Source organism: Colossoma macropomum, unplaced genomic scaffold (assembly GCF_904425465.1).
Source record: "Colossoma macropomum unplaced genomic scaffold, Colossoma_macropomum, whole genome shotgun sequence".
Lineage (NCBI taxonomy): Eukaryota > Metazoa > Chordata > Actinopteri > Characiformes > Serrasalmidae > Colossoma > Colossoma macropomum.
The window spans coordinates 11,260,147-11,272,359 of record NW_023494795.1 but is presented as its reverse complement, the minus strand read 5'-3'; the positions used below and the strand labels follow the sequence as shown (position 1 = coordinate 11,272,359).

The 12,213-nt window shown below is 40.0% G+C and overlaps 1 protein-coding gene across 2 annotated transcripts in view; it reads left to right on the top strand.

Annotated features, from left to right (window-relative positions):
• The first annotated feature begins 770 nt into the window (after positions 1-770).
• The window catches only part of palld (palladin, cytoskeletal associated protein), a 168,564-nt gene continuing 157,121 nt past the window's right edge, over positions 771-12,213 (top strand). For both annotated transcript variants that reach the window (XM_036581437.1, XM_036581438.1), the window contains exons 1-2: positions 771-1,029; positions 7,073-8,113. In XM_036581437.1, coding sequence (XP_036437330.1) covers positions 7,074-8,113 — 1,040 coding nt within the window. In that variant the 5' untranslated portion in view covers positions 771-1,029; position 7,073. The remainder of the gene's footprint in view (positions 1,030-7,072; positions 8,114-12,213) is intronic.

The window sequence follows — 12,213 nt, the reverse complement described above, 5'->3', positions numbered from 1 at the left end:
AACATTTTCTTAATTTTTTTTTAAAACATAATAGCACATCCAGATTGAAGAGATGATAGTTATGATTAATGAGTTCATCATCTTTTTTTGTTCACTGGATGCAACTATTTAAATACAAGCCTAACTTGAATGAATTGGCTAATTAGCTTTCTTACCTAGTATCCATCCTTACTTAGTAGCTTCTGAATGAAGACAGACTCAGCTCAAGCTCAAATAAACCTTACTCACCGCTGCCCTCTAAAGGTGTTATTGCATCTGTTAAAAGTTGCGACTTTTGTCATGTGCATAAGACCCACGACTTATCTCAATAAATGCATTTCCTGCTCCCTTTTACTTAATTTGCATGTACCCTACTGATGAACATGCGCCCAACTCACATTTGTTTTCTTGCCTTAACATATGATCGTGAAATCTAATAACTGGAAGAGAATTGAGGTCAGTTTAAATAATTGTGATCGACTCAAATAATCGCAGTTGGACATTCATGTAATAATAGCCTGAAAATATCATGGATGCCAGAAGTTTACAAATGCAACAGGTTTTGCATGTATTTTCAACAGCGTATCTTTTGTGCACGTACATGTCTGCAAAACGCATTACTTTCCTCTGTGGGTAGGAGAGTGATGCATGTATGTTTTTGTGATGTTTGCGAGTGAGATGCAGTACACCCTGGAGGCCTCTCTCTCCATCCCCCTCTCTCTCTCTCTCTCTCTCTCTCTCTCTCTCTCTCTGGCTGTGAAACTTGAGCCGGGGGTCCAAATTTAGCGGTGCCGGGCGAGTGGTCAGGACGCAGGACAGATGGGACAGCAGGCCACTCTGCAGCTACTGCACGGCACCCTGACCGGCTCACTGTAGAGCACTCCAGCCCAGCTACGGAACAAAAAAGAGAGAGAGTAAAAAGAAGAAAGAAAGACAGAGGTACACTGCTGCACTGGTACAAGACGCCCTTTTTACCTCCCTGACACACATTACTTCAGAGAAGCTGGACTATTCAGGCTGGGACAGAAGTTTGTGGAAAAGTATTTAGAGGTAAGCGAAGGCTATTTTCTGTTTTTAGGTCAGCGGCATAAAAGTCCCACAGTAAAAAAAGTTTTAAAAGAAGGACAGTCTTTGTAGATTTGAGAAGAATTGTATTCCACTTTCTTTATTGTAACTGAAGCTGAATATGTGATACAGCTGAAGGTTTTTTAGTGAATTAGTAGGTGTTTAAGGTGTGTTTAACTTGTTTGATTTTAGTTTTGCAGTAAATTAGGCAGTGAGATATGGTCAGATTATAAGTTGTTAGTATTTAAATAAGCACAGTTTGTAATATAATTCATTGTGCATTAAAAACATGCCTGTCAGACTGTCAGTAAGGGAGTAAGGGCTTTTTAGATTTTGTTTCACAGTTGTTGATCTGTCAATCAAATTTGTGTTCCACTATATATTATTCAGTACTGCTGCATAGGTGCTTTCATTTCCACATAAATAATGGAGATTGAGTTTAAAATGATTGTGTGTGCCTGTGTATGTGTGCGTTTGTATGTCTTTTCTTTTGTGGGTGGGGAGGAGTAGGAAAGCTGTGAGACGTAGCCCTCAGGGATTAAAAATAACAACAGCTGGCCTTCAGGTCGCCATGCTGGAGAGAATGTCACACCGTCACATCTCTCTCCACACAAACATACAGCCTCTCTTACCTTTACTGTCAATACCTCAGCCTGTATCAAATATTTATGCTGATCTAGAGGTTTTTTTGTGTGTTTATGAGTACTACACTCTCAGAAATAAGATGACTAAACTGTCACTGGGGCAGTGCCCTTCTTATCACTGGTGTGGTTCCCTCTAGGGTATATCTCAGTACCTTTAGTCAGGGAACATAACTGTACCATAATCCATTGAAATGATATTTTCTAAGCTGTACTGACTCCACACACCCCGTCTCGCCTCCAGGCTTTTTATTTTATTTTTCTGTTTTAAATCATAGGTTAGGAAAAAGGTACAAATACATATTTTTCACCTGGAAAAACTTGTTTAAGGTTCACAATTGGACCTTAAAACCACTGTTGCTCCTTTGAGGGAACACTTACATTGTTTGTACCTTGATGAACAAAAAATGTACCTGCAGAGAAACTTTATTTCTGACAGTGTATAGCAAATGAAGAGGCAATACTAGATACTAGCTTTGTTTGCTTGGAGGGAATACTGCATGCAGTGTGAACCCTGAGCTACAGTGATCTGAGTCTGGGAGATTAGATATAATGTAAAAGAAATTGGAAAGTTAAAGAAAAATAAATGGAAAAACAGGACTTCAAAAAATTGTTGAAAGATATAGAGAAAATGGGACTCCCAATCATGTGAGGCCTGGTAGACCACCAAAACTGTCAGATAAACAGTACCTAAAGCGTTCATCTTTGAGAGAGGGGAGAAAACCAAGCTCCACAATGTCAGCCTCCATCTTTACAGTATTAAAAGAAAGCTCAGCGCTTTGGGTCTGAAAGGACGTGTAGCCGTCAAGAAGCCGTTACTGAGAAAAGGAAATAGATCAAAATGTAGAAAATCCAGACCTCAGCATCACTGAATGCGTTTGGATTATTTGGATTGTGAGAAGCAGAAAATGCAGCCAACTTCTAAGAATGAACTTTGGAGGTGTGGAAAAATATCCCTGCAGATTTCTTTGAAAAACTGAAAGTCTCTTCAAAAGAATAGGGTGGATATTGAGGCTTCTGTGTAATTTTCTGTTTAACATAGGTTTTCTGTTTTTTTCTTCCTGGGGCAGAAAACTTGTGGACATTTTGACTGGAAATTCTCTAAATGAAAGGTCATTTCTGATTTTTAGTACTGTATGTGCTCAAAGCGAGCACATAAAACTGAACTCTTCAACTCAAAGCACGTAAAGTAACTTGAATGTAAGCACAGCATAGTTATTTTAGATTTTCAGCACAGTAAATGCATTACGATGCAAATGCCCAAGATAGACTAAAAAAAGGTGCCAAAAGGGTTGAGATGTTGCCATAGAAGAACTTCCATATAGCACACTCTTCAAGAAGAGGGTTCTTCAAGGTTTATTTAGTAAAGAGGATGGTTCTATATAGAACCATGAACACTCAAAGAGCCCTTTGCATGATTAAAGGATTCTTTTAATCTCAAAAGAGTTCTTTAGATTATTGGAGAATGTGTTTTATATGGTTCTACATAGAACCTTTTTGAAAAGGGTTCTATATAGCACCAAAGAGGGTTCTGCTATTGTTAAAATGCGAAGGTTGAGAACTCTTTTTGGTGCTATATAGAACCTTTTTCAAAAAGCTTCTATATAGAACCATTTATAGCACAGTCTCCATCAATCTGAAGGAGGATTTGGTGATGCAAAAAACCCTTTAATCATGCAAAGTGTTCTTTGAGTGTTCATGGTTCTATATAGAACCGTCCTCTTTACTAAAGAAACCTTGAAGAACCATCTTTTTCTGAAGAGTGTGCTATATGGAAGTTCTTCTATGGCATCCCAACATCCCAACCCTTTGGCACCTTTCTTTAGTTTATCTAAAGAACCCCCTTAAAGAACCGTCTTTTTAAGCGTACCTACCTTCTAACGAATGGTTATTTACTTTTTTTTTTTTGTAAATTAGACGTGCAAGTGTGACAGACCTTTTTAAAGAGCCCCTGAAGAGCCCCCCACCCCGAAACGTACCAAATTCATTCTTTACATGACCATTTTCCCTCTCATTGTGCGTTAGAATTAAACAGGCTGATTTTGTTACTGTCTATAATACAGATACATGTAAATAACCCTCTGTTCTGATTGGCTGCCTGTATTGTGCCTCATTCAGAAAGCTGCCCAGACTGTAACACTCTTTGTAACTTCAGTGTGTATGGGCAAAGCTAAACTGCCCGGGGCTGAATAGGTGGATATATGCAAATGCATTTTTTCTGACATCACAAAAACATTTTTTAATGAGCTGTTTTTGCAGCTAAGTTGTTATATATGGACAATATGGTCTATAGAGTGAAGGATATATTTTGCAATTTTACTGATGTTTACATACTACATCAGACTCCTTTATTTAAAAAAGGGAGGACAGTTCAGGTTTCCATGATATGGACCTGTTTAGTTTTACAACCCCATTTCCAAAAAAAATTGGACGCTGTGCAAAATGTACATTTGTAAAACAAAATGCAATGATGTGCAAATAGTACAAAGACAACATATAAGATGTGTTGAGAAATTTTTGTTGTTTTTTGAAAAATATTTGTCCATTTGGCCAACAACACGTTCCAAAAAAGTTGGGACAAGAGCAACAAAAGGCAGGTAAAGTTGTGTATTGCTAAAAAACACCTGTTGGTTAATTGGCAGCAGGTCAGCAGCATCACTGGGCAGAAAAAAAGACATCCCAGAGAGGCTGAGTCTTTCAGAAGTAAAGATGAGGAGGAGTTCACCACTCTGTGAAAGACTGCACCATCAAATAGTGCAACGATTCAAGAATAACGTTTCTTGAGGTAAAATAGCAAAGAACTTTTTGCTTTTCGTCATCTACGGTACATAATAACATTAAAAGATTCAGAGAATCTGGAGAAATCTCTGGATGCAAGGGACAAGGCCAAAAATCTGTAGTTGCTGGTCATGATTTTTGGGCCCTAAGGCAGTACTGCATTAAACACAGACATGATTCTGTAGTGGAAGTCACTGTATGGGCTCAGGAACACTTCTGAAAACCACTGTCTGTGAAAACAGTTCATCCACAAATGCAAGTTAAAACTTTAAAATGCAAAGAAGAAACCAAATATAAACATGCACATCTGTGAAGGCACCATGAACGCTGAACGATATATACATGTTTTGGCAACATGTGCTGCCATCCAGATGACGTTTTTTTCAGGGAAGATCTTGCTTATTTCAGCTTCAGATGCCAAACCACACACTGCATGTATTACAGCAGCATTGCTCCATATTAAAAGAGTCCAGGTGCTAAGCTGGCCTGCCTGCAGTCCAGACTTGTCACCCACTAAAAACATTTGAAATGAAAAATACAACAAAGGATACCCTGAACTGTTGAGCAGGTGAAATCCCATATCAAACAAGAACAGGAAAACATTTCACTTTCAAAACTACAGCAGTGTCTCCTCAGTTCCCAACGCTTACAGAGTGTTGTTAGAAGAAGTGGTGATGCAACACAGTGGTAAACAGGCCCCCGTCCCAACTTTTTTGGAATGTGTTGTTGGCGTCAAATTCAAAATGAGCATATATTTTTCAAAAACAATAACATTTCTCAGTTTTAACATTTGATATGTTGCCTTTGTAGTATTTTCCTTTAAAAACATGGTTTACATGATTTGCATATCATTTGCATGCTATTTTTATTTACATTTTGCACAACATCCGAACTTTTTTGGAAATGGGGTTGTAGTTTAAAGGCTTAAAGTCCTATCCCAATTCAAAGTTTTCTTCTCTAATTGAGCAGCCTTTAGTGTTATATGGAAGGAGCATATTTGAGCCTCAAGTAAACTCATGCACGTAACTCATTCAAGTGCCTCTCACACCTCCCCCCCCCCGCATGACTGCGTCCACACCGAATATGTATTCTCTCAGAGACATGATATGTTTGGTAGAGAGACCACTACCTTTCCAGTGCTGTTTCGGTGTCATACTAATGTTTCACCAACATGCGGTATGTCCAACCAAACACTTTAACTGGACCAGGATGAAGGTACCTTTCCACAAATGATTGATTAGGAATGTGAGAGAATCTGTCACTGTCAGGGTATTCGGTGTTTGGTTATGCAATCTCTTGAAAAGATGAAAAATAAGTTCAATGTTTTGTTAGTTTGGCCATGGATGTGTGTAATGTATTACAAATGAGCTATAATTACTGTAGTGACTATATATTACTGCATGATTACCTTCAAACAGTGACAGTGGAGTGTCAGTAGATTTGCTCGGAGTTAGTTCAGGGGAGAGTGACATGGCTGTGCTGAATACACTGTTATATTAACCGCTTATTTATGGGCACTGTGGCAAAGGTATATATATATATATATATATATATATATATATATATATATATATATATATATATATATATATATATATATATATATTTGTTGAGGGGAGAGCAGAGTAAAATGGGGTAAATATAATATGGATATTTCATGTAGTCATAAAAGTAGAATATGCATTTTGTCATGCTCTCATATTTCTATAGCAGCCTCATCTGTGAATTTTTAGAGCAATTGGATGGTTATTTTTTAAGACTCAATTGGAAGTTTCAGTTTATTTCTTAAGTTTCAATTGGAATGTTTTTTCACCATAAAAGTAACTTTATTTCATCAGAAGTGTTTTTGATTACTGAGTGGTGTGTATAAGTCAGAGAATTACCCTCTTTGTGGCTGTAATATAGCACCTAAGCATGTAAACAACTCACAATGAGAGCTACCCATTCTAAAATACAGCCTCCTCACATATCTATTTCAGACATATCCAGCAAGATCAACAGAGCTGTAAATGCCTTCATAACAATTCAGAAAGCTGTGTAGCTCAAGAATGAAATTTCAATAAAATTCATCCACAAACGTCTAAAAAACACCCAGAATGACTCACATTTCAGAGGTGGTGATTGGGTGCTGGGAGAAAGAGAAGGTGAGGGATTGTTTTGAATGCCAGTCATGCCCTGCTGAGCTGATAGAGCTCTTTGGTTAATGCCCATCAGCTGTGCCCACAGAATCTCTGAGTCATCATACAACAACTGCTTGTGATCTGTCTCTGAGTGTATGTTTACTGTTAGTGCAGTCTATGAATATGAGTATGCAAAGCATCTATTTGCTATTCATTGTTTATTGTAAGCTTGTTATTTACTGTGAATATGAAAATATTATTCACAATGCTTCGTTTATTTGTGGTGTATTTAGAATGTCTGCAAATCTCAGCTTCAAGTGTTATTGTTTATTGTATATTTATACAAGGAAAAAATGAGATCTCCTTTCATCTCACTAATCAAAAACATCAAGCGATCAGCTCACCAACAGCACCTTGTGTTCACACTTAACAGTTTCTATTTCTTGTACCAGTTGTTTACATGTCCCTATGTGTATGTGTGTGTTGCAGGATGCAGGACGGGAGCTGGAATGACACACTCCCCCTCTCTGTGCTACTAAAAGAGGGGCGCCCCCCAGGGGCTGCGTCTCTGGAGGGGGATGGGGGCGTGTTTTCAGAGGCGTCCTCAGATGGTGAAGTTTACCTGGACTCCCTAGTGGAGTTTGAGGCAGGGGATGGGGACTTTCCAGAACTCTCTGCTTTCCTAAGCCAGGACGAGATTAACCGCAGTCTGGACCTGGCTCGAGAGGCTATGAGCGATACAAGTGACCCCTCTGACCTCACTGAACCCCCAGTCCCTGACACCCTCCCCAAAGCACTTGATCAGGGTCTTTGCTTCCCATCATCTTCCATTAACCCGACCCCACAGCCGCCAACCGCAACAGAGCATCAGCCTGTCCACCCAGAGACCAAAGGGATGGTGCTTCCTGTTCCAGTAGCGACATCAACATCAAGTTCGGCCGAAGTTGCATCTGTTAAAGTCACATCTAGCCAGAGCGTTCAGCTCAGCAGGCCCACTCAGGCTTGCGCAGTTCCTGGATCTCCAGCCTCACCTGATAAGTTTGTCTGCCACAAGTCCATCATGCCCATGTACAAGCAAGAGCGCCCACGGCTTGTCCATGGAGGTCTGGAGGTCAACGAGCGGGCCGCTTCTGCCACCGAATTCTGCACCCGGGCCGCCACCTTCATTGAGGAGCTCTCCTCCATCTTCAAAGGGTCTAGAAGCTTAGATCGACAAGGAGAAGAGGACTCCTCCTCACCTGACAGCGGTTACCTGTCCCCAAGGAGCCATCGCTTGGCAGCGCAGCAGGCTCAGTCTTCTTCCTCGTCCTCGTCCTTTTCATCAGGGCTCCAGCAGGAGGCGGCTCTTAGAGGCCAAGCGGGAACGGATTCAGGCATAGCAGGGAGTGAGCATCAAGCTGGTGGGGTCAGTGTGGATGGGCCAATGGCTCCTCCACGGTTCACCCAGAAGCTGAAGAGCCAGGAGGTGGCGGAGGGGAGCCCTATTCGCCTGGAATGCAGGGTGATAGGTAACCCCCAGCCTCTAGTCAGGTAAGACAATTATGGGCTTATCTTGCTGTATGGATCTATCTTGCAATGTTGTTATTTGAGGATCCAAGTTGAGATGCTTTGATGTTCAATTATGGCAGGTAACAGCATAAAGACAGCAAGATGGCTTTTGTAATTATTCTAAAATGGTGTATGTACTAGTTAACATAAACAGATAGCCATTGAGAACTGAGCTAATGGAAATAAATCTGTTAGAACCTGTAAACAACCTATCCATCAAAACCTCTCTTGCTATTCGTCTGCTTACCTGATACCCTGTTGACTGTGCCTGTGGGATCACCTTTTGGCTCGAAGCTGTGCTATGAAACTACTGTAGCTTGGTAGTTCGAGAGCAGAACTTGGGCATTTTCTTCTGGTAATACTGGAAGGTACTGTGTCAATCATCTATTTATAGAGGTATCGTTGGAAGGCAGTTGAGCCTTCTGTTGGTGCTCTGCCAGAATCATTGCACTTGAAGGAAGCGACTCCTGGGTGTTGAGGAATCTCACAATGGTACCCTGTTTCATATATAGTTAAAAAGCAAATTGATTTGACAGAAATTATTTGTCCAAAGATGATAATGAGTGAAAATCAAGATGTCTGGGTCCAGTTAGCATGACTGCGTTAGGATACTGGTAAGTGGCCCCTACTAGCTTTCACTAATTATTTGCAATGGTAGCATTTTCAGTTTATTCTTTTGTGGGTACTTGTCAAACATATTCATAGCTGAAGGCAAACCCAAGCACACGAGGCCCACTGTTGCCCAGTTAAATCAAGGACAGGAACACTGTCAGATGATCTAGTAATAGCGACATGGCAGTAGCACTTAAAATACTTCAGTTTTTTTGCAACAGGGCATTACAAGAGTTGAACTGTTGACTAACTGGTAATAGTGATGTCCTTAGGACACTCACAGATGTGCCAGTGGCATTAAGCAGGCCTCCGAGTTTGAGATAGGGCTAATCTGCAGCATGTGGGATGGCTGCAAATGCATGCATATGTGTGCATGTGCCAAAAAATGTTTGTTAGTACAACTGCTACTTGAGAAGGGATGTTCTACGTTGAGTGGTCATGGAAACCAATTAGATCTCAGTGGGGATTGTGTAGTGGCATTTCAGATGCAGGTCACAGAGTTCCTCTGTAACGTGTTCATACAGACGACCCCCATGTTTAGAGTGCAGTGGTAGTGCCCACTGTGAATATACTAAAAATACTACCTCCTCTTTTATAAAGGGTGACTGTGTAACGTGTGTATGCTTCAGTAAAAGCATAGTAGGTCGCTAAGCTTTCTGACTCATGATCATGCAGACTCTTAAACTGGCAGTGTCCTATCAATTATCTAATCTAATGTGGAGTTTGTCACGTATTAGCGTAGGGCATATTATAGCAGGGCGGAAAACAGCAGTGAATGCATCTGTAATGACTTTCTAGTATCAGAGGAGCGACCAGTGGAGCTGACCTGAACCGCAGAGGTTCCAAAAACCACAGGAACCACATGCTGAGCACTTTTTTGTGGTTTCAACTTCAGCCTTAGATTCAATCTGTGCAATTATCAAGCCCTTTCATGAACTCGGATGTGTCATAGGGTATCTAGGACAGGGACTGGGAATGACCGCAGTACTTTATGGCTGTTGTGGCAAGTTTGGATGAATGGAATAGTTATCATCATAGCTACTGTTCCCAGGAGGTGCTTGCTGCTTTTTCAATCACCTGAAACTGAAAAAAATGGACCAAAAATGGCAGATCAAGTGAAGGAGTCTGGGAGCATATTTGGCAAATGGCTTACGAGGTGGTAGAATTTTCTGTAAAGTTTTGTTTTTTTACTGTTTGTTGAGTGAAGAACTGTGTCAAAAATATAAATAGACATTGTACTACAATGACTAATACTGTAATATGGGTATATATGCATTTTTATATTTTGAATATTAAGACTTTTATTGTAGACATTTTTAGCCAAGTAAATTGTGAACCCAATATCAGGATTGAAATTGTAGGATGAGTCTATTATTACATCTCTGCTTAACTGATAATTCAAACTAAAATTTAATATTTGATGCTGCTTTTAGTACTCCAGAAGAGCAACTAAAAACTAAGCTGCTATGCTAAAATCCCTCAATTTTATTCATTTTACTGCACCTATACAAATGAAAGGTACATTTCTTCATCATATCGATGTGTTTCAGATTTACCTTTGCTGCATTATTTTATATTATACCCAGTTGTACTGGAGCCAGTGGCCTCCGGTCTCGCAGACTTCAGACCTACGTTCTTTAAGATTTACTTAATTCTCACCATCCTCATGTTAAATTCATTTTTTTATTATTCTTTTTTGAAACTTTGAAGCTTGTGTCTGAAGCGATCTTTCTGAAAGTTTTCAAAAGTCTGCATTATCTCCCTTATAGCCTAAATGAATGATAGAATTAGACAGATTAGAGAGCCGTACGGCCCTGTGAACTTTCACGGTAATGTACACGTAAAGTCCACATGTCCACAAGTACCGAGAAAACTGAAGATGGAAAACTTGAAACTGTACATTCAGAACACCCTTAGATTCACAACATCACAAATTTGTGTAGAATCTAATGGTAAGCATGAAAAGGCAAAGAAATGAGAAAAAAAAGACAAAAATGCATAATCAGCATTTAGTGGAAAGTCAAGCCTGACTTTCCACTAAATGCTGATTATGCATTTTTGTCTTTTTTTTGGTATGGAATGGTGATGTTTCTGAGGTGCTTCTGAGGTGCTTCTGACCCAAAGTAAAAGGACCTTATTGTTTACAGGCAGACTGATTGGCTGCTACAGCTTCTGTTACAATCTGTTCTAAAGTCGACATTTATCTTTTTTCCTAGTAGCCATAAAATTATATTTTTGCCTGTTTTGGAGGTCCTTCAGTTTAAGCTTCAATAACATTGATGGAATATGTTGTGCTAAAATGGTATTTTTTATTTTGGTATTTTTTATTTTGGTTTTATTTTGGATTGTACGTGATTGTTTGATATTAAGAAATCAGCTGTTGTGGCCTTGATATAGGTTCAGGACTTAACACAGGCCTACCAAATCAAATGGGGAAAGATATTAAGCTGCACTAAGCTGTTTTCTGTGAGTGCTGTCTTCGTGTTATGACCACTTAAAAACACTACACTCTGCACATCACTCCTGAATGTGCGAGGTACAGTTCATTACGTCAGTCCCAGGCTTTGCCTTATTTTCTGAACTGTCAAATCACTGCTTAGAAACCGTTACTATCCGCCAGTGCCTCAAGCATTCGGTTCTTTATCAGCATGCCAGTCTTTGAATTGCAGTTCCATCTGTGGTCAAAGGATTTACCTGTGGGATCTGTAAAAGTAGATAGAATGTGTACTTTTCTACCTATTTTCAAAGCCAAATTTTTAAAAACATCAGAGGTCTGCGACCTACAATGTTCTTTAACTACAAAAGCTAAAGGGGTTCTGTCAGATTGTCTAAGCAAATGTATACATACACTTACATTTTAGATTGTGGTTAGTGGACACAGGCTTTATAGTGAAGGGTGCTGCAGTATTGGTTGCTATTGTTTTGTGTCACCATAGCATGGAGGCATTCAAATAGGTAGGGAGATGACTACCGTTGTCAGCAGTGTTGTTATGGCATTGAGGGACATTTTCGCATCTGGAAATAGTAGCTCACTTTTTCACAGGCCTACCTAAAGTTTTATTTCTGCCTATACCACTAACAGTATTCTATTACATCTGTTTGCACACAGAGCTATGGGATTTTTTTTGTTACAATGATTAAAATCATCAGAGTGAATTTCCATGCCGCCGGCAGATTGGCCACTAAGGGGAACTGCAGAAAGAGGCGATGCTGGTGACAACAGGTCTGAAGCTGAACTTCTGCCAGCATGATAGTTGCGTAATGATAGGTGAGAAAGTCATGATTGGATGCCATGGTGGGGGAGAGGTAAGAGAGATCTCTCTCTCTCAGTAACTCAGTGTCTTCCTGTCAGTATAAATAGGCTCTGTCCGGCTGTGAGGAGCCGGCTGCTGGAATGTCCGTCATGCCATGACTTGACACTTTCCATCGCGTTCTGCCCTCTCCACCTTTCCACACCTTCTTGGGCAATA